Below are 22,296 nucleotides of genomic sequence, written 5' to 3' on the forward strand. Positions count from 1 at the left end.
TCGCCTTTTCCTCCCTGATTCAGCACAGTGACTGCTGCAGCCTTTGCAGCGAGAAGCCAAGGAAGGGGATTTTCCCTGGGACTGATTTCACTGCTGGACTCAACAGTCTGTGTTAGAACAAAATCCTGAGTCACTCCATGACTGAGACAGTTGAACTGCAATGCACATAGTTCTGGAGCTGCCCACATCTTTAATAGAGAGGTGTGGCCTATACAAACTGCAGGTCCCAGCATGCAATGCTCCATCTTGAGCTGAGCAGTGTACAGGGGCCTCACAGAGGTCAGAAACAGTTCCCTAAGATAAAGGCTTCCCCAGCTACTCTAGAGCTGGCATATGGGCTCTGTGTCAGCCCTGCTCCCCACCGCTCACACGGAATGGGTATTGGAGGTGGGAAGTGGGAGGCAGTGAGCAGGGTTAGGGAGGGGTTGTAGTTAGTTTGTGCTGCCCTGTATTTATTCCCCATTCATAGAGGACCATGGAAAATAGACTATATGTTAGAGCAGCCTTTAGGGTTTCTAACTTATACCAAAGGCTGAGCATGGCCCTGCATGGCCCCAAGGTATGGGGAGCACAAAAGTGCTTAACCCACCCATCTTAACTCCAACTCTGCCCCAAGCACAGGAACTGAGTAAGCACAATTTGGAGTCACGGAAGGATACCAGCCCCTCAGTCTGAACTACTCAGGTTTTGATGGCTTGTGTTAAAGCTGGTTATTTCACTGTAGTTTAGCTTTATGTTCGTTTGCTTTGCTTTTCTGCAGCACATTTCATCCAAGGATCTCAAAGCACTCTACAAACTATATCATTACAAATGATCAATCTAGTTATGCCGTCCTACACTCTTGTGTAGGATAGGTATAATTCTCCCTATTTTACAGATGGGGAAATTGAGTCACAGAGAGGTGATGTGACTTACCCCGGTCACCTGCATGTCAATGACAGTCAGAAATAGAACTCAAGTGAGTCCTAGATCCAAGTCCTCTGCTTTAATCAGTAAATATACTCCCTTCCTCGGTGGGTTTTAAAACTTGAATTAACTCCCCAAGAAACAGTGGCATCTCCTGTGTGGTTTCTCTGCTATCTCAGGGATGTAAATAAGTCTGAGAATTACTCACTATCCAAATTCTAACAGACTGGCTCATCCTGCTGGTGGAAGATTGCAGCATTGGGCCCTAGATCCAGTAGAAAATAACCTTATGTTCATTCAGGAATCACTGAAGTAACAGCTATGAATGGTACATGGCTATGAATGGGACGAAGGTCAATGCATTTCATGGTGACTTTATTTGCTTATGTGCCAGTGTGAGGCAGAGTTCTAGGGGTGCAGACACCACCCATTTAGCCCTGCAATTTGACTGGACTAAGAGGTGAACTCAGAATCCTCATTGCAAACACCTGCCACTCAGCTCACGAGTGCCCCATTAATGGTGCGATCTATCAGCCATACGAATCATGTTGCCCAGTGCACCCCATAGCCACTTTGCAGCTCACACTAGTCTCTAGTTGAGTGCTTCAGGCAGGATCAGAGGAGCTGCAGTTTCTTTGGCTACCTGAAATCCACTTGACATGGATTTGTTCTACACCCTGTGGACAGATCATTAAACAAAGTGCTGAAGGAGCCTGACAAGCATCTGCCACCAGCAGGATGTGCCAAATGAAGGATGTGACCATGCTTGTATTGTCAGCGAGGGAAGGGGTCACAGACCCTGATTTGCATTTTTCCCGGTGGGTGCTCCGCGTCTTCTCACCCCTGCTCCTCCCTCGAGGCAGCCCCTGCCCACCTGCCACTCTCTCCTCTCCGCTCCCTGAGCAGCTGATTGGCCGCCAGTCCTGGGGCTGGAACCATGGGTGCTTGAGCCCCAGAGCACCCATGGAGTTGGTTGCATGAGGCTGCCATTGCAGCATCCCTCATCTCCACCCTAAGCGAAGAGGCAATGAAACATTTCTTCCACTCAGCCCAGGAGGTTTCCTTTGCACGTATGTGTGTGACCCAGAGCAGAGCTGACAGCCCTAGCCCTCGCTTCACAACAGCCAGGGCGAGTGGGAGCTGGTTACTGCTATGCTAATTGGCCTGTGAGAGAGGAAGGAAGGAAAAGGCAGCCAGAGAATGGGCCTTTCTCCTAGTGTCTCTATTTCTGTTGTTAATTTCAGCACAGACGATTGCTCCTAAAATCAGAGATTACCTGGTAAACAGGGCGTGGCATCTCAGCGTCTTTCATTGGCTACACTCTAAAGCAGCTGGGACCAACGGAAAGTGGGGCTCCAGGGCGTGATTCCTGCTGCCCAGTGGAATTCATAGCCCCAAGTTAGGTCCCCAGGCCTGGGGAGTCAGTCACTAGGAATGGGATTCACAGAAGCTGGCAAGTGGAGGGGTGTGTGGGGGGGGGGGGGCTGGGGGCTAAATTACCCAGGAGTGAAGTGCCAAGGAGAGAAGAGTGGCCTAAACCCTGCCCCTCAGAGGTAGCTGGGTGCCTATATCTGGGCTGAAGGGAGGTGCCTCCCTCTCGGGATTCACAGCCAGGAACCCTCTCCTGGAGTTAGACTAAGGCAGGCCAGAGCCAGTAGCCTACTGGTTTGGGGACTCAGCTGGGAGGTGCAAGACGTGGAAACAAAACCCTAGTTTGGAGCAAGGACTTGAACCCTGAACCCAGCTCTCCCCTCTTCTAGGGGAGCACTCAAACCACGAGAGTGTTGGGTATTCCGGGCTGGGCTCTCTCAATCTCTCCTATTGGAGCTGTTCCACTTTGCATAAATAACTATTCAGTGGAGCAGGGACTTGAATCTAGTTCTCTCACCTCCCAGGTGAGTGCCCTGGCCACTGGCTATTGTAGGAGACCCACACCCAGCCTGCCCTCCAAATTCCTGACCTGCGCACCCGCAGCTGTCCTGTGTGCTCAGAGCACGCTGATCGGAGCAGGCCTTCCAGGCGAGATAGGCAGAGTGCTAGGGTCTGAATCCCACCCGGGTTTGGCATGAATAAGGGCGCTGAGCAGCTTTCCCAATTCCATTGTTCCATGGGCATCCTACTACATTACCAGCTGCTTTTCAGCTGAAGTGTGTGTGTGTGGGGGGGGGGGGGGGGGGGGAGAGTGTGTGATGGGGAGTGTGTGTGTGTACGGAGAGGGGGAGAGACAGTGTGTTTTGGGGGACAAAGCGTGTGTCAGCATGCTGTCTTGTAAATTCAGACGGTGGCAGGAAGCAACCAGTCCTGAGGCAGGGGGAGGGGGAAACCCCGACATCATCCCCCACCTCCCTCCCTGGGCTCTCTGCTGGCAATCTCTCTCTCCCTTGCTCTCTCTCTCTCTCTCACACACACACCTGCCTCTGTGTTCAACAGCATGAGCATTCCACATTAATGGTTTGTACACAATGGCTGTCAAAATGGTGCTTTGAAAAGGGAGAGGCACATGTCTCCAGGGCAGATGAGCAGAGCGGTCATTTGAGGCATTATGGGACAGCCCTGGAGGCCAATTACAGCACAGAATGCAATCAGGTGTCTACACTGGCAACAGAGCGCTGGAGTCTCTGTGCGAATAGCCTTACCACTCTCCCCGAGGTGGGTGTTTTGCAGCGCTGCAACTGAGGAGTTTCTGCACACAAAGTGGCTTGGCAGTGTGTACACGTCTGCAGTTTGAGCACAAAAAGCTGCTTTACTGCAAAAAAACTTGCCTGTGTAGACAAGCCCTAAGCTTACTGCTTAAGTGCAGTTTAAGCAGAGCACACCTTCCTTTGTTTGAGACAGACCTGTTTTCTAGACGCAGTTAGGAACATGTGTTTACAACACCGTACAGGGGGGATCTTAAAACTTCACATACAATGTTGCCGCATGCATTTTATCAGGACAAAAATGACCAGCAAATTATGAGTTTTCAAATGATACCTCACCAGGCCTACTTTGTACAAAGATTATTACAATAGTGTGTAGGGTGTGGACACAGGGGTACATTCAACTGCATGCATTGGATGTGCTCCTTTTATACGGATGACTGGGGCCTGGCTCATGGACTTCTTAAGGTGACACATTAAATTCCAGTCACGTTTGCTGGGGGTGGGATGGGAGAACGTTTCCTGGCCATGCCCATTTACATCCTGCAGAACTGAAAGGGTGAATGCATCACTGATCAGAAAAGAAATTGACAGCTGCTGGTCCCTAGAATGACAGAAGAACATTTTTCATAGATGTGTTGAAAAGCACCTTGGGGGTCTGATCTTCCTGCGCAGTCTCAGAAACTGTGCCTACAATTACACATTATACACTGAGCCATTCTTTTGTTATTTCTTGTACATAAAAGATAAAAGCGATTTTCCCCTTCATTGTGCTCCCAGAGTATCATTAGTTCTTTGGCCTTCATGTTCCTATAAGGGGTCAGCCAATGGTACAAAACAACTTTTGTGAGAAAGTAATTGAATCTCCTTAATGCCACATTACGGACAGAAATAATCTCACTGAGCACTTACCTTCCTGATTCTAAAGGACTAAATACAGCGATGCAGAACACAGGAGAATTTCCATCAATAGTCACCCTCTCTTCGGCTTAATTTTGCTATAATAAGATTAAGAGCCCAAGGTCACCTCTACCGGTGTGGCACAGTGACTGGGAACAGCGTGTGGGCTACAGGGACCCTGCTTAAATGTAAGCGGGGGAATAGTCCCGCTCTTGTGGGGAACTTTCCAGGCTTCTGCACTACCCCGGTGAAGTGGGCTAGCGAAAGGATCTGAGTCCTCGCTCCCACTTCCTTTACCCAGTGGCCTCCCTGCCCTTGAGGACTCCTCTTCCACTCTCCTGTCTGGCAGAGTCCTCGTAACCTCAACAAGGCTGGGCCCAGGATTCCTGGGGGGCTCGACCCCCAACCCTGCTGTGGTCACCTAGGACAGGGGCTAGGGTGTCCCCACTCTGGGGTACTCTCTCTGCACTGGGCACTTCTGACCCACTGACCATTACATACAAGTTAAAGCAAATGCAAGTTATTTAATCAACAATCAATTTTAAAAAGAATAAGGAAAAATGGGAAAGGTTAAAGGAAACACATCACCCCGCTCTGTGGCCGGGAACATCACAAACAGTGTCTCTGGAACGTCAGGGCAGTTCACGGTCTGTTCCTGGTAAGTCCCAGGCCTCCTTCTTAGGCCCTGGCTGTGCTGCAGAGATGCTGTGGGTTGGACACTCGCTCTCGTGGTGGCCACACACTCTCAGGCTCTAAGTGGCAGGACCCTTCTTCAGTGTCGCCCCCACCCTGTCGCGGTTACGATCCAAGCCTGGCCTGCAGAGCCTTTCGGCTGAGGCATCTCCCTGTGCTGGGCCTGCTGCCCAGGGTCCCCCTCGCTTTCCCCAGCTGCTCGCCACACCCAGCTCCGGACTGCTCCAGCCCCAGCTCCACCACTCTGTCTCAGCACGGCTGCTGCCCTGCCTCCAGCTCCCTGGGCTGCTTCTTTGGCCCCTCTGGCTCTGGTTGCTGCAGCTCTGCTCCCAGGACAGGTCTGCTCTGCAGCTTCTGTGACTCTGCTCCCAGCACGGACCTGCTTCCTGGGCTGCTTTTCTGGCCCCTCTGGCTCTGGTTGCTGCAGCTCTGCACCCAGGGCAAGTCTGCTCTCTCTGGGCTGTGCCTCTGGCTTTGCGGCTGCAGCTCTGCTCCCAGGACAGGGTCTGCTCTCTCTGGATCTGGCACAGCTCAGCTCGGGCCCCTGCTTTCTCCTTAGCTCGGCCCCACTCCGTCTGTCCCAGGCAAATCCAGCTCACACGGAGGACGGGACCTCCCTGGCCTCCTGACTCTCTAATTAGCCTGCCCGGCCTGTCATTCAGGCTGACCTGGAGCATTGGCCTCTCCCCATTCTTCCTGGGGACTGTCATAGAATCATAGAATATCAGGGTTGGAAGGGACCCCAGAAGGTCATCTAGTCCAACCCCCTGCTCGAAGCAGGACCAATTCCCAGTTAAATCATCCCAGCCAGGGCTTTGTCAAGCCTGACCTTAAAAACCTCTAAGGAAGGAGATTCTACCACCTCCCTAGGTAACGCATTCCAGTGTTTCACCACCCTCTTAGTGAAAAAGTTTTTCCTAATATCCAATCTAAACCTCCCCCACTGCAACTTGAGACCATTACTCCTCGTTCTGTCATCTGCTACCATTGAGAACAGTCTAGAGCCATCCTCTTTGGAACCCCCTTTCAGGTAGTTGAAAGCAGCTATCAAATCCCCCCTCATTCTTCTCTTCTGCAGGCTAAACAATCCCAGCTCCCTCAGCCTCTCCTCATAAGTCATGTGTTCCAGACCCCTAATCATTTTTGTTGCCCTTCGCTGGACTCTCTCCAATTTATCCACATCCTTCTTGTAGTGTGGGGCCCAAAACTGGACACAGTACTCCAGATGAGGCCTCACCAATGTCGAATAGAGGGGAACGATCACGTCGCTCAATCTGCTCGCTGTACCCCTACTTATACATCCCAAAATGCCATTGGCCTTCTTGGCAACAAGGGCACACTGCTGACTCATATCCAGCTTCTCATCCACTGTCACCCCTAGGTCCTTTTCCGCAGAACTGCTGCCTAGCCATTCGGCCCCTAGTCTGTAGCAGTGCATTGGATTCTTCCGCCCTAAGTGCAGGACCCTGCACTTATCCTTATTGAACCTCATCAGATTTCTTTTGGCCCAATCCTCCAATTTGTCTAGGTCCTTCTGTATCCTATCCCTCCCCTCCAGCGTATCTACCACTCCTCCCAGTTTAGTATCATCCGCAAATTTGCTGAGAGTGCAATCTACACCATCCTCCAGATCATTTATGAAGATATTGAACAAAACCGGCCCCAGGACCGACCCCTAGGGCACTCCACTTGACACCGGCTGCCAACTAGACATGGAGCCATTGATCACTACCCGTTGAGCCTGACAATCTAGCCAGCTTTCTACCCACCTTATAGTGCATTCATCCAGCCCATACTTCCTTAACTTGCTGACAAGAATACTGTGGGAGACCGTGTCAAAAGCTTTGCTAAAGTCAAGAAACAATACATCCACTGCTTTCCCTTCATCCACAGAACCATTAATCTCATCATAAAAGGCGATTAGGTTAGTCAGGCATGACCTTCCCTTGGTGAATCCATGCTGGCTGTTCCTGATCACTTTCCTCTCATGCAAGTGCTTCAGGATTGATTCTTTGAGGACCTGCTCCATGATTTTTCCAGGGACTGAGGTGAGGCTGACTGGCCTGTAGTTCCCAGGATCCTCCTTCTTCCCTTTTTTAAAGATTGGCACTACATTAGCCTTTTTCCAGTCATCCGGGACTTCCCCCGTTCGCCACGAGTTTTCAAAGATAATGGCCAATGGCTCTGCAATCACAGCCGCCAATTCCTTCAGCACTCTCGGATGCAACTCGTCCAGCCCCATGGACTTGTGCACGTCCAGCTTTTCTAAATAGTCCCTAACCACCTCTATCTCCACAGAGGGCTGGTCATCTCTTCCCCATTGTCTGATGCCCAGCGCAGCAGTCTGGGAGCTGACCTTGTTAGTGAAGACAGAGGCAAAAAAAGCATTGAGTACATTAGCTTTTTCCACATCCTCTGTCACTAGGTTGCCTCCCTCATTCAGTAAGGGGCCCACACTTTCCTTGGCTTTCTTCTTGTTGCCAACATACCTGAAGAAACCCTTCTTGTTACTCTTGACATCTCTTGCTAGCTGCAGCTCCAGGTGCGATTTGGCCCTCCTGATATCATTCCTACATGCCCGAGCAATATTTTTATACTCTTCCCTGATCATATGTCCAACCTTCCACTTCTTGTAAGCTTCTTTTTTATGTTTAAGATCCGCTAGGATTTCACCATTAAGCCAAGCTGGTCGCCTGCCATATTTACTATTCTTTCGACTCATCGGGATGGTTTGTCCCTGTAACCTCAATAGGGATTCCTTGAAATACAGCCAGCTCTCCTGGACTCCTTTCCCCTTCATGTTAGTCCCCCAGGGGATCCTGGCCATCCATTCCCTGAGGGGGATGTCAGTCTCAGAGTCCTGATTTCCCATAGACCCTTCCCCTTTTAGTACTGGGAGCTAGCCAACTAAAACACCCCCACTGAATGTTAGTAAGGGGGCAACAGTCCCCTTACATAAAGATCATAAAAAAGCCAGTATGAAATTGGGCCACGTATGCTAGACACAGAATCATGGAGGAAGGAGGAAATAGCGCCAATCTGTTTAGCTCTGCTGAGACTGCCCCTGGGAAATTGTCTTCAGCAACAGACAGATCCTCAAAGATATTTCAGTGTCTTGCCCATTCATTTGAGGATCTGGGTCCTCATCACTAAACATATATAAACTAATGAAAGAGAACCGAGAAAAGAGCAAGGAAAATGTTTAAAGGGCTGGAAGGATTCATTTATGGGGGATGATAAATGTCTATAATTCCCTCCCACTGTAAATACATGATTCTAAAAATTAAAAAGACTGCACTGAGCATGCTCCAGCCCCACAGCCTGCCCCACTTCTTCTTCTTCTTCTTCTTCTTCTGGCTGATAGATATCTAGAGCAAGAGCTATAATTTTACATTTAGGTGGGTAAGCCAGATAATTGCGTCAGGAGTAGTGGAGTGAAATGATCCTTCCTATTTGTGAATTGGGTATTGAGTCGTTATATGTTCCATGGTCTGTTCTGGGTGACCACAGTTGCACACTGGAGAGTTTTTAATTTTCCATTGATGCATCAAGTAGCCACATCTGCCATGGTTTGTGCGGATACCCTTTAGGGTTTCCTATAAGTTTTGTGGAAGATCAAAGACAGGAATCTGAGCCCCCATGGAGACTCACACATGGTAGGCATAGCACGAGAGCCCCGGATGGGAGCATGTACCAGCAGCAGCCACCACTGTACTGGGATTCAGTAGGGAACCGTGATTTCAAATCGCAGCTCCTCAGCTGGCTGGTATTGATAAATGTGTGCCCATCCCAGCCCTGAAGGTATCATTCATCCCATCTACAAATAAGGTAACTGAGAGGTTCGACAAGGTCACTTCTGACAGAGCTGGGCATTGACCTTAGATCTTACGGGCATTTCTATGCAGGGATGCTCGGGAAAGTTCAAATGAAAGTCTGTGCTGGCACATGGGTGTAATTCATAAAGTCATGCAGCCAAAAATGGTGAAGAACTTAAAAAATTGGTCGGTAAGAGAACATGAATCCCCGTGAGGCCTGAATGTGGTGCTATTATGAACAAAAAGAGCTCTCAACCGGCTTGCAGCTGTTTCCATTGCTTCACTCTGACTTAGAGGACTAGAATGGCTACCAAGTAATGTCTGGGGTTACTGTGTCTGCTGGTTGTGTTGTGTGGGTGGTTGTGTTGATTTGTGCGTGGGTTGTGTGTTGCTGGGAGAGTTGTCTTGATTTGTGCAGGTGGCGAATGAGGAATGTGTGCTGTGGTGAGGGGCTACTTGTGTTTGTGGTTATTGTCTACTGGTTGTGTTGCTGTGTGGTAGTTGTGTGGATTTGTGTCTCGGGCAGGTTGTGGTGGGAGATTGTTGATGTATGCAGGTGGCAGTTGGGCCAAGTAATCCACCATCTGTGCAGTCTCTCTCTTACAACCAATGAAATTGCTGTGTGCAAATTAGGTGTAAGATAAGGGTTGTGATTGGTTGACTCACCTATGATATCACAATGGTCCAGGAGTCTTGGCATGTCATAGATACATGACTTACTGTAGCTGGCCACTTCACCGTAATTCGTAAAGGCAAAATGGCTGGGAACTTAAAAATTGGCTGGTAACAGACAGTGAAACCCAGCGATGGTTCAACCTGGTGATATTTAGAGCTCTCAGCCATGCTTGTAGCTGTTTCCAACACTTCACACTGACTCTTCATAAACAATAGGCTTCAGTGTGACAATCCTGGAATTTTACTATGTAGGTTACCTAAAGATGTGCAGTTAATCTGCAAAAATTAAAGCACATTAAACCCTCCATGTGGAAGCTCTCCCTCAGAAATAAAATGGCCTTACTTTGCTGTGGCTTCATCTTCTGATACTTAAGCTACAGCAAACTAAGGCTACTTTACTGTCACATGGGCGGCGGAGGGAGTTCGTGCACTTGAATTTATGTGCATTAACTTCCCAGCTTTAATTCATTCATCTGGGCGCACTCAGAAGGCAAATCTCATCCACCCAGCCACACTGCCTATCAGAACCAATGTGCCAAATCCATGTGACTGGCTTGCTGTGGGTAACCACTGGACACTGCCCTCCAGAGGCAAGAATAGGACAGTAAAGACCCAGGGCTCCTGAGTCCCAACACTGCTCTGCTGTCTAGCAATTAGTTGTGTAAGCCACTGGCAAAGCATGGGTCATGTCTCCCTCTAGTGACTGGTCCACATGGAGGAAACAACCTATTGCTGCACAAATAAATCCTTTATCTCAACTGATAGAGGGCTTTGCTGTGGATCTAAAGGCTTGGGGTTTTAGCCACGCTGATGGCCTATGCAGGGGGATTGGCACGATTCCACAAAATGGAATTTCAGGATGGGATATTCAAAAGCACCTAAGGAAATTAAGTGTCCAGCTCCCATTGGCTTTCAGTGGAGGACAGATACCTAAATCCTCTAGTGCTTTTGAAAATGCCACCCTCTGGGTTTTGGGTTTTTTTCAGTTTTCTTTTTTTTAAAAACATAGGAAATTACAAACAAAACACTACATTAAAGCATGTTAAGATTGTAACCTCAAACACTCCAAAATTAGGGAATGCCAGAATTAAGGTTGCCTGTGCAATCTGTTCATTTGACTTATTTGTTCTTGTGCATTATGATATAAGGTTGGATTTTCAAAAGTGCATAAATTACTGAAAAGCAAAACTCTCATGGCAAGTCAGTGGAACTTTGGCTCTCGAGTCACTTAAGGTTCTTTTTAATCCTGCCTGCAGTCTTTTATTACATGACTGTGTGCTATTTATTCTACAGGAGTCCTTATTCATTCATGGCACAGGATGGTCAGTGAATGAGTCAGAGGATTGCAAGAAGTCAAAGGCTGTTTAAGGCACTGGACTGGGACCCAGAAAAGCTGAGCTCTATTCCTGGCTCAGACATAGAATATGGGACATTGAGCAGGACCGTACTACAATGTGTGTGTAACTTGAGCTGGTGGGACTTTTCTGATAGAATGATTTTCTGGTGGCGAACGCAACTTCTGCAAAGTCAAAATATTCCACAGAAAAATTTTGATTTTGCTGAAAAATTATGAAATCCAAATGAAATTTTTCATTTTCATGCGTTGGTTTGACCCAAATCAGAATATTTCACTTTTTGACCTGACCCAAAATATTTCGTTTCTAATCAAGTTTAACAAAACTTTAAATATCATTTTACTGTTCATGGTGCATTGCCTTATGGGAGTTGTAGTTCTGGCCCCCATTCTCTCCTATGGGCCAGGCTCCCTATAGGGCTACAACTCCCATAAGGCTATGTGCTGATTTCATTCTGACAGTGTTGTGTGGTGAATCATTATATCACATGACTCTGGGTGCATTATGGGATTTGTAGTCTGACTGGGGGCTGGCCCACAGGGGAAACTGGAGGTGTCAGGGTCCTGACAACTCCCATAAGGCTCCAGACTTATGTGACTCCCATGATGCATCACCATACGAAGATGGAGTTTAATGTTGACATGACCGAAAATGAAACATTTTGGGTCGTTTCAACAAACCCAAATGAAAATCCTTGATTCCTGCAATGCCAAAATGTTATGTTTATGTGAAAATGTCAGAACGACACATTTCGACATTTCTGAAGCAAAATACTTCAGAATTTCTGTACCAAGGAAACTTTTGAAATTTCAGCTTTTCATACTGTTTTGCAATGAAAATATAGCATTTAGCAGAGCCCTCACATGCTACCCATCATGGATAAATACCATGCAAATGGTGTATTGGGTGTAGTGAGTTTGTCGGGTCTGAGCCAAGAGTTGCTCGTAAAGAACAGTGAACCCTTTTGCCAGCTGGCACCACAGCTTGCAACCTAAATAAAAGTTACTATGTGACAAGAAGTGGAACGCAAACAATGAGGCTTGGGGAAACATAGGAAAGGAGGGCCAGGGGGAGAGAAATAAGGTTATGAGCTTATGTAGGGCTTGTCTACACTTAAAATGCTGCAGTGGTGCCACTGTAGCACTTCAGTGAAGATGCTACTTATGCCAACCAGAGGGCTTCTCCCATTGGCGTAGCTACTCCACCTCCCCGAGAGGCAGAAGCTAGGTTGATGGGGGAATTCTCCTGTTGACCTAGTGCTGTCTGCACCGGGGGTTGGGGTTGGTTTAACTGCGTCGCTTGGATTTTTCACACCCCTGAGTGATGCAGTTATACCAACCTAATTTCCTAGTGCAGACCCGGCCTTATCTTATCAGGATTCAAACACCAAATTTATATGAATACTGTAGTGTGAACATCCTGGGTTATGGTAGTAAGGAATAATAAAAACAAGAATTTTAGAAGGGGTATAAAGATACCAGATTGAGGGCACAAGCTCCTCTCTAATGGGGAATAAATTTTCCCTAGAAGCAGGTTATCACGTGTCTGCCTACTACCTTGCACCTGCCTCTGAAGCATCTGGTACCGGTTTCTGATGGAGACAGGCTGCTGGGCCCAGATCTGATGGTAGTTCCTATGTTAAGGTAGCTCTGCACAATGTCCTCCTTCCCACCCCCACCCGGTGGTTTGCTTCTTCGTTTTTCCCTAGTCTAGCAGCAATTATTTTTTGTGCATTTTGATCTGTCTATTGATAGTATTTTGAAGGCACCTGTCATCATTAAGTGGTCATGGCAATGCAAACTGTTTTCATGTAACCCGAACTCTGTGCTTTGCTAGTACGCAAATGAGTGGGATGGGATGGAGAGATGATAGAGAGCTGGCTTCCTGCTCAACCTATGCACAATTCTGAAATTAGCACCTCTGCAGCTAGTCAATGGCTAACACAGCAGCTGGAGAATACTCTTTAAAACAAGCTAAACTTCCCCCCCACACACACACACTCATTATTTTCTTTGAGCTTGTTGCCATCCAAAGAAGTCAACGAGCTGCTGGACGCAGCAGAAGATGACAGAGTCCAGAGGAAATATATATATGTCTTGCAGCTGGTATATTTTGCTCGTACAGCAGAGCCATGCAGGTCCCGGTCACTCCAACAGCACCACTAATGCTCTTCTCCTTTCTATTTATTTATTTTCCCTTTCCTAATTAACATTTTGATGTTCTCCGCTCAGCTGACAATGCTGCAGCTTTAGGCAGCTCTGTCCAAACATGACTCATTCCCAAAGGGGTGAAAGGATGGTGAATCACAGGATTGTTTGAACTGCAGAATGGATGCTTAGCAACCCACACTTTAAAGTGAACTAAAGACATATCAGCTGAAGGCAGCACAAGCTAATAAGTAGCGGAATCTAGACAGCTGCTTGTCACTCAGAGCACTGGGCCTGGATACCTAGAAATGTCAACAGCATTCTCACAGATTGAAGGCTTTTCTGAGGGACTTGCAAAACATTGAATGGGCTTGAGCACATGTGTGCTTGAACCATGATAGGATTCTACGGCATCAGTAGGGCTTTGCAAAATTTACAATGTTCAGGTTTTGTCTAGACTGGGAAAATGAGCTGTGTTAGTAAACATGTCAGCTCACACCCTTTTATTAGCATTGTTTAACATCACTCAACTTTGTAGTGCATCCAAAGACAGCTATCTGGACTGGATTAACTATCCTAGGTGTTGGGTGGTGGTTAACAGCCTGCTAATTAAAATATTTTAGTTCACATGTTTTCTAACACACATCATCTGCCCAATTTGAGCAAAGCCGTGGAGGAAGGAGCGAGTCTCAGGTTCAGGTTCCTCTGTGTCAAGTTGGGTCCTCAGCTCAGGTGTTTATGAGGTGGGCCCTGGCCCTGACCTGGGTGTAGCTGCAGAAGAGGTGGGCCCTGATCATGATGGTCTCTGAGGTGGGCCCCAGTGCAAGGAGACTTTGAGGTAGAGGTGGGCCCAGGCCTCAGGTGTCTCTGAGGCAGAGGTGGGCCCTGGTGACAAGTTGTATCTGAGGTGATGGTGGACTTGTTAAATGAACAAGAATTGCAGGTGCTTAGCACTTCTGAGGATAAGGCCCTTAAATTGTATGCTTCTTGGGGCATGAACCTTGCAAGGACTGCTTTGTTACAGACAGGCATGAGACACAAACTTTAGACCTGGATTCATAGATTGCTAGGCCAGAAGGGACCATTGTGATCATCTAGTCTGACCTCTAAAGGTTGCCCAAAGGCTGTGTGTCTTCAGATCGTGAGTTTTAGTTTGGGCTCATATCGACTCTTCACGTGTCAGTGAGATGCCATGCATACCAACAGCACGGTAGAAACAATGGCAGCAGAACAGCAGCCACACCATACTGTTACTAGCAATTATTCCAAACGCTGGCCAGGTCTGCAATACCACGTAGTTCATTGTGTCCCCAGGAGCCCCTCAGTACCAACTGGCAGAGGACACACCAGACCATACCTCACATCAGGCCTGACACATTCAGTGCCCCAACTCACTGCTCTCAGAATCCGTACGTCAAAGGTGTTGTGTAAAATATCCTATGCCCACTGGTAACACACTTGCATGACATATGTACGGGGTGTGTACAAAGAGTTATAGATGTTCTTAAAATGTGTTTGGCCGGCAGTGTATAAAGCACAGCCTGGCCTAGACAAAGGCATGTCTGTTTACCTATCTGAGCAGCTTGATCGCAGAGGACATATTGGGTAAACAAAGCCATCAAGCTAGCAAGTGGGGGAGATGAATGCTTAACAGCCTCAACAGGGGATGGAATCTGCACCCTTCCAGGCTCTTGAAACAGAAACAGTGAACTTTGGGGTAATATTAAGGGGGAGCAAAGAGACATTTGGGTCATCCACCACCTACGGTACAAAGGGGAGCAGCCCCCTTTGAGTTCGTGAAAAGTGGATCCTCTTGGACAGGGAGGCAAAAGTAGTTGTAAACTGACTATAAGTGAGAAACCTGCTTAGACAGAGATTGTAACTTGCTGAAATGGTTTTAGTCACTAGAAAGCTTGTTTTGTTTTGTCTTACTTGGAACCATATCTCTTTCACCTGTACCTATTATCCCTTACATCTCTCTCCTTTGCTAATAGACTGATTCTTGTTTTATTATAAAATGTATAAAGTGGAGAGTGAGTTCTCAGCTAACCTAATAGGCTGGTGTGTGTACTATGTACTTAATAACTGCTGTGTGCAGCAAAGCTCTCCCTTGCTGAGGCCGAGAGCTGGAAGACAGTGGCACACAGTTCTGAGTACCCCGAGAGAAGCATCATCATTATACCTGGACATGTTCATTTCCTGTCCTGCATGAAGCGAGGATGTAGTGCGGGGACATGGATACAATTTTTAAAAATACTCCAAACAGCCGAAAACTCCCAACCCCAATGCGTAGGCAGCTAGGCTCCATTCACCTCCTCAGCCCCAGGTGAATGTCCGAGTCAGCTCTTCTGCTAATCAAACTGGCCATCTGGCCATAGTGATAGATTGTGATAGATTGTGGCTACGAGCAACTGCCTGGCTGGCGAGGCTGGGAGCCCTGGGGGAATATACAGTGATGGCTTCTGTTAGAGTAGAACCATATCTGGTCCTGGGGTCGCCCAGGACTGCATTCCTTCTGCCGACGGACTTGTTCTCTGCTCAGGGTTTGAGCAACCCCTCCCTGCCTATAGTGGGCTTTCTAGTCCCTTTATCAGCTCAGGACTACTCAGGCCACATACATCAAGAGCACAAGAACCAAGTTATGCAGTGGCTTGTGGGGGAAGGGACCTACTCCTTGAGGCACTCCAGGAACAAGACGCACAATCCAGTCCCTGGTGTGCATGTGTGTTGTGACACCTGTCACACCAGAATGCCACCCCTCCCTCTTCCACAGCTCTCCCATTCCCCTGCAATCACCTTCTCTGATGCTGAACCCAGTCTGGCCTCAGAGAAAGAACTGATAATATGGCAGATGGAGCTATGCAAGAAAAAACCTGACAGTTGCTCTGATGGGAAATCAGGCCTGAAGGTCTGTGAATATGGAACTAACCAACCCTGGGGAATTCCACTGTCATTCAGCAAGAGTTCAGTGTGGAATTAGAAGTAACCCTCTAATCCTCAAAGTCCCTCAACTAGCTCTTAATTAAAGGAAAATGTCTTTGGAAGCACATCTTCACATTGGCATGGAAACCCAGCTAAATCTATAAGCAGTCAGCATCACTGCTGCTTGGCCAAGGAAATTCCCAGGGGAGCTGGGCTCCAAATGAACTGTAACTTGTTATTCCTTAATTTGTTATCATAAAAATGAAAAACACAGTGTACCGTTTGGGACAGCACTTTACATGCAAAACATGGAGGAAATTAGATGCTGCTCGGTTTTGACGCCTCAGGTATGGAAATTGAGGTACAGAGAAGCTAAGTGATTGGGCCAAGGTAACAAACGGCCAGTCACAGACCTAGGAAACAAAGCCAAGACACCTGACTCTCAGGCCTGCGTGCCGATCCCGAATCACGAGTTACATGCCGATCAGAAGAGTCACTGCCCTGTAATTTGGAAGCACTGTAAGAAGGATTCACATTTTCCACTATAGATCTATATTTGTAGATTTGAAAAATCCATACAAATAAATGCACGGTGAAAGCCTCCAACTCATGGACTTAGATGCCAGGGAGCTTAGATGCCAAGAAAGAAATTTTGCCTTAGAAATACCATTGGGACAGATAGGGCCTGATACAAAGGCCAATTGAAATCAACAAAAAGACTCCCATTGATTTCTGTGGGCTGTGGATCAGGCAATGAAGAGATGTAGTCTTGAGAAAGCAGAAGCTGGGGGCACTGGAAGAGCGCTGTTCTGATTATTGGACTTTAAAATTCACCCCAATTGTAAGCTTCAATGTAATAAATATGTGCAAGTTCATAAGATGTCCCAATAATCTAAAACTTTTTGATTTGGAAATCAACCATGGAAAATATGGTCAGGCTGTTTTTAATAAATGGATATTATGAGCAAGTGCAAGAGACAGACAGAGAAGCTGGATTAGTGCAAACAAAAAGGACCTGCTGATATCGTTCAAGAACTGTTGAAATCATGCTTGGTAAAAGCAGAAGACATGGAACCAGAAGTTAATGGACCAAAATTGGCATGATGGACAAAATACTGAGGGGCTGAACTATGCTGTCCACGTTTTCCCTTTCTGGTTTTCTTAAAAAGAGACTTTGAAAAAACCCACATTTTTATCTCCCATCTCCCGTCCCAGCTGGCATCTCCGCTCATCTTGTCTCATTTTCTCTGACCCCAGAATAGAAGGAACAGACCAGACTGAAAGGCTTTCTTCCTCTGACAGGGAAGTCATTAAGCCTTGCTCTTGTTCAAAGAACTTTGTTTTTCATTCATAAATTCCGAAAATCATCACATCATCATGACATCCTGTCCTCAGCCCATCAGTGGGGATACCTAATTGCCAGCACTGCAGAGTTCTGTTCCCTTCCTTTTGGGCTGCTTTTCATGCTCTTTCCTTCCTCCTATCCTGTCTCTCATTCTCTCGACTTTCCATCCAATCCTGAAATCAGCTGCATTGCATCAGCACAGCAAGATGAGATTACTACAATCCTGCCCTAAGGAGAAAAAAACCCAATGGGATGACATCCCTGGCCTGAAGGGGAACCAGGGGCTAAGCAACAGGTGCTGCGGTTGACCTGCTAGCCAAAGCATCCATTTGTAACCGACCTGCTGTCCAGTGTTCCAAAGACATCAACAAAAGCTGTATTTCCACCACATTTTCTATCCTATCTCTCCTTCACCTTTTGTGTGAGTGTCTCTGTTAGAAACAGGAGAAGTAAATACCTTTCACCCATCAGGACTGAAACTAAAATTAACCCACTTTCCTTTTCATCCAGTGAAGGTTGTTCTGGAAATAAGACTCTGATATTTTGCCTCCAAAAGGTGAAACACCTGACAGATTTTGATTGTGCAAAACAAACAATCATTCAGTATCAGTTTCAATATAAATGCTTGTTTTAATTTCTTGTTCTTTCTTGTGTTTGATCCATAAATTTTCAGCTTCACAATGAAAATTTGGGTGTTTGCCAAGGAACTGAGAAAAACCAAAACCTGTGTAGAAAGCCCCACCCCACACAAGAGCCAATGTCTGGAAGTTGAAACTAGACAAATTTAGACTAGAAATAAAGAGCACATGTTTACCGGTGACCATAACTAACCACTGGAACAACTTACCAGGGAGTGTGGCGAATTCTCCATCAGGGGACATTTTAAAAACAAGATGGGTTGTTTTTCTAAAAGATCTGCTCTAGTTGAAACTGGAATTAATTCAGGGAAGTTCTCTGGCCTGTGTGATACAGGAGGTCAGACTAGATGATCACAATGGTCCCTTCTGGCTGCATAATCTATGCATCTGTGTGTGAGAAAAATCATTGAAACTATAAGCAATTGATTCAATCATTTGGCCCTCGGGCTGGACAGCATGAAATATCCCAGTGCTGTTTCAGTGAAAAGTAATCAGCAAAAACCTCAGGCTGTTGGTGTTACGGATGGCATGGGGAGAACTGGCATTGTATCTGGGATGAGGGATCTAAGTTTGATCCAGTTTTGAAGGTGCACAAGGTCTACCAGGTACATAGCAAGGGGTTTAGGGAAACCCCCATCTATTCAATCCCTCAGAAGGAGCACTCATTCATGGGTAGACTTTACTCATGTGAGTAGCCCTACTGAAGTTAAGTGAATAAGGATTTGCTGAATTGGGCCCTTAAATGAAGATACCAACATCTCTCCAGGGTTTTGTCAAACAATTGTTATTTCTTTTGTTTTCTTCGGTGATCGTACAATTGGATTGTAGCAAATGCATGGGCTAACAAGCTCCCTTTTCATTTAGATAAATGAATGCTCATTTCTACACTGCTCCTTTCCAGATAGCAAACCCAGGTGAGAAGCCAGCAGCTAATGATGCTCCAGCTGAAATGCTCACAATTTGGGGCTCAAGCTGCTGAGAAACTTCATCTTCGGGAACTATCATTAACTAAAGACTATTCCTTTTAACTAGAAACAATTCCCAAGCTAAGCGCTAGTGTCAGGCACCCCCAAGCACTGGGGCACTTTGAATCTGGATCCCAACTTGGCGCTTCAGGTACATTTGGATTGGAATCTTGATATCATTCCATTGGTTTGTGCCTGATTCTTGGCTATCTTATCACCATCACGCTTGCTGATTAACGGTGTGCTGGTCGTTTTAGTAGGGCATTGAAATGGAATTCTGCAGACAGGATTAGGTTGTGACATTATATTGTGTGCAGACTGGATGATTTTTCTTTTTTCTTGCTTAAACCTGCAGGCTTCTTATTAGAAACCTACAAATGTCCTGTTTTTTAAAATATGAATTCTGTTACATTTTTTAATTCCGCAAGGATTCTACTGTCTTACTTTCTATTTTGAACGCTTTAAAATTTTTAAATAAGTACAAAGAAAAAGGAACCCCTTTGACACGATGTTTCGGAAGCTGTCCACAACTGTCAGGACAGAGAGAATAAGCCAGGCTTTAATAAAGCTCCATTGTTAGGTCCCATTAGAATGATGCAATGATTGCTTTGACATGACCAATGGTGCAAACCATTTAACACTCACAAAAGCTATAATAGGTCAACTTACAATCACTGCAGTAATTATTGTGGCGGTGCATGTCCACACAACCCTTCTTGGGTCGGTAGTGCGCATCCCCACCAGCAGGTTTCAGAGTAGCAGCCGTGTTAGTCTGTATTCGCAAAAAGAAAAGGAGTCCTTGTGGCACCTTAGAGACTAACCAATTTATTTGAGCATGAGCTTTCGTGAGCTACAGCTCACTTCATCGGATGCATACCGCGGAAACTGCGGAAGACATTATATACACACAGAGACCATGAAACAATACCTCCTCCCACCCCACTGTCCTGCTGGTAATAGCTTATCTAAAGTGATCATCAAGTTGGGCCATTTCCAGCACAAATCCAGGTTTTCTCACCCTCCACCCCCCCACACACAAACTCACTCTCCTGCTGGTAATAGCCCATCCAAAGTGACCACTCTCTTCACAATGTGTATGATAACCAAGGTGGGCCATTTCCTGCATATTTCCTCACCAGCAGTTCTTCCACCTACTTAAAAGGAGCAGTGTGGGGAGCAGGGGAAGCTGCCTGGGGCGTCTCATCCCCGGGCAGCAGGGTCCAACTGCCCCAGCTTCTCCCACACACCCCTGCCTTCTCCCTTCCGGGAGCTGGGCAGCCTTGTCAAATTGACGGGGAGCAGGGTCTGAAGCCATCAGGGCTTCTCGCTCTGGCTCCCAGCTGGAAGCGGGGTCCATTCTCCTCCCAGTCAGGAGTGGGGTCCATTCTCCTCCCAGCCGGGAGCGGGGTCCATTCTCCTCCCAGCCGGGAGCGGAGTCCATTCTCCTCCCAGCCGGGAGCGGGGTCCATTCTCCTCCCAGCCGGGAGCGGGGTCCATTCTCCTCCCAGCCGGGAGCGGGGTCCATTCTCCTCCCAGCCGGGAGCGGGGTCCAGCTGCCCAGCTCTCCAAGGGTGGGGCGGGGGGGGGAAGCAGGGCTCTAGCTGCCCAGTTTTCTTGTTAATTTCAGGGTGCCTGCTGTGAAATTGACAAGACAGCCAACAGCTGATATAAGGGACTTAGTGTCTTCACAGACACTGGGTTGCCCTAACTACACCAACATAAGCCTTATGCCTCCGTGGAGGTGGAGTTATTGTGTTGGTGTTGTAGGGCACTTACATCGGCAGGAGGAAGGCTATAGTTTAGACACTGACAAACAGGCGCGGGAACTAGGGGTTTGGGGGGGGAGCTCCAGCACCCCCAGATTTTATGCAGGGCTCCACTCCTGGCCCTGCATGCGGGCTCCCAGCCCCATGCCTGGGGCTCTGCTTCTGGCCCCCAACGTAGGGTCTCAGCTGCCACCCCGGCTCTGCTCCCAGCCCCACATGCGGCGTCCAGGCCCTTTGCCTGGGGTTCTGCTACTGGCCCAACACATGCAGGGTCCCGTCCCATGCCCGGGGCTTTGCTCCAGGCCCTGCACATAGGATCCCAGCTGCTGTACCCCGTGCCCCAGGCTCTGCTCCCAGACCCACACACGGGGTCCCAGCTGCTGGCCCTGAACCCAAAGCTCTGCTTCTGGCCCCACATGCAGGGTCCTGGCTTCTGCCCTGCACATGGGGCTCTGCTCCCAGCCGCACACACAGGGTCCCAGCCCCGCGCCCAGGGCTCCGCTCCCAGCCCCGCACATGCGGTCCTGGCTGTTGGCCCCACACTCACCCCCAGCCTCGGCCCCCTTGCCCTATCCAGGCCCCTCCCTCCTCCCATAGACACAGCCCTGCTTCTGGCCCCAGATTGGGGGGGACAGGGTAGGACAGGGGTAAGAGGGCTGGCTTTCAGCACCCCCACTAGTAAAAGTGTTCCTGCATCATTGCACTGGACATAATTAGGTCGACATAAGCTGCCTTACGTTGGCCTGTGTAGTGTAGACCAGCCCTAAGTGGTTTTGTTTGTGTCTCTGCAGGATGGATGACATTCAGCTTTGCAAAGAAATCAGTCGGCTGAAAAAGGAGCTCCAGAAACTCATCGCACTCCCAGGTAAGACCCAGATACTTTGGAAAGCTTCTGTGGCTTGATCCCAAAGCCCTTGAAGTTGATGGGAGTGCTTTTGATCAGGCCCTTTATTCCTGGATATGTTCACACAAGGTAACAGGCAGGACTCCAAAAGTTCAGGCAATCAAGTCAGATGAGCAACCAGACATTTGGATCCAACTCTGAACCTCTCGAGTCTGCAAAGTTGGCCTGGGGCTCTTTCACAAAAGCAGCTCTTCTTGCAATATTGCTGGGACTTTCTTTTCCTGGCTAGGCTGGAATTGTCACTAGATCATCTCTTTCTGTGGCTGTTTGTCTCTTCCACTGCTTGTCCTGGTCCAAACAAGGAAGCATCAAGAAACAAGAAAAGGAAAAGAAATAAGGAAATAAAAATTGTTACCCAAGTCTTTTTGTAAGCCATTGGTGAGTGTATGTTACAGGATGCTCTTCTGTGCCCAATCCACAGAGGACACAAGTCTGTTACAGGCCCAGCTACCCTCTCACATTGTGCAGGGTTTCTAGTTAACCCCAACCACTCCAAATGGCACCCCAGGAGCAGAAGGAGGAGGATTCTTGGAATCCCTTGGTAGAGGGCCCCTTTGGAAGTTTTCTGTTGGTAGTGGGAGGGGAGTGAGGCCTTTAAAGGCAGGACCAAGCATCTAGAGTCATCA

At 47.7% G+C, this 22,296-nt stretch overlaps 1 protein-coding gene across 3 annotated transcripts in view; it reads left to right on the plus strand.

The window, feature by feature from the left end:
• LOC140897797 (bMERB domain-containing protein 1-like) overlaps positions 1-22,296 on the plus strand; it is a 75,147-nt gene that overhangs the window by 41,449 nt on the left and 11,402 nt on the right. For all 3 annotated transcript variants that reach the window (XM_073310868.1, XM_073310867.1, XM_073310866.1), the window contains exon 3: positions 21,558-21,631. In XM_073310868.1, coding sequence (XP_073166969.1) covers positions 21,558-21,631 — 74 coding nt within the window. The remainder of the gene's footprint in view (positions 1-21,557; positions 21,632-22,296) is intronic.

This window comes from Lepidochelys kempii, chromosome 14 (genome assembly GCF_965140265.1).
Source record: "Lepidochelys kempii isolate rLepKem1 chromosome 14, rLepKem1.hap2, whole genome shotgun sequence".
Lineage (NCBI taxonomy): Eukaryota > Metazoa > Chordata > Testudines > Cheloniidae > Lepidochelys > Lepidochelys kempii.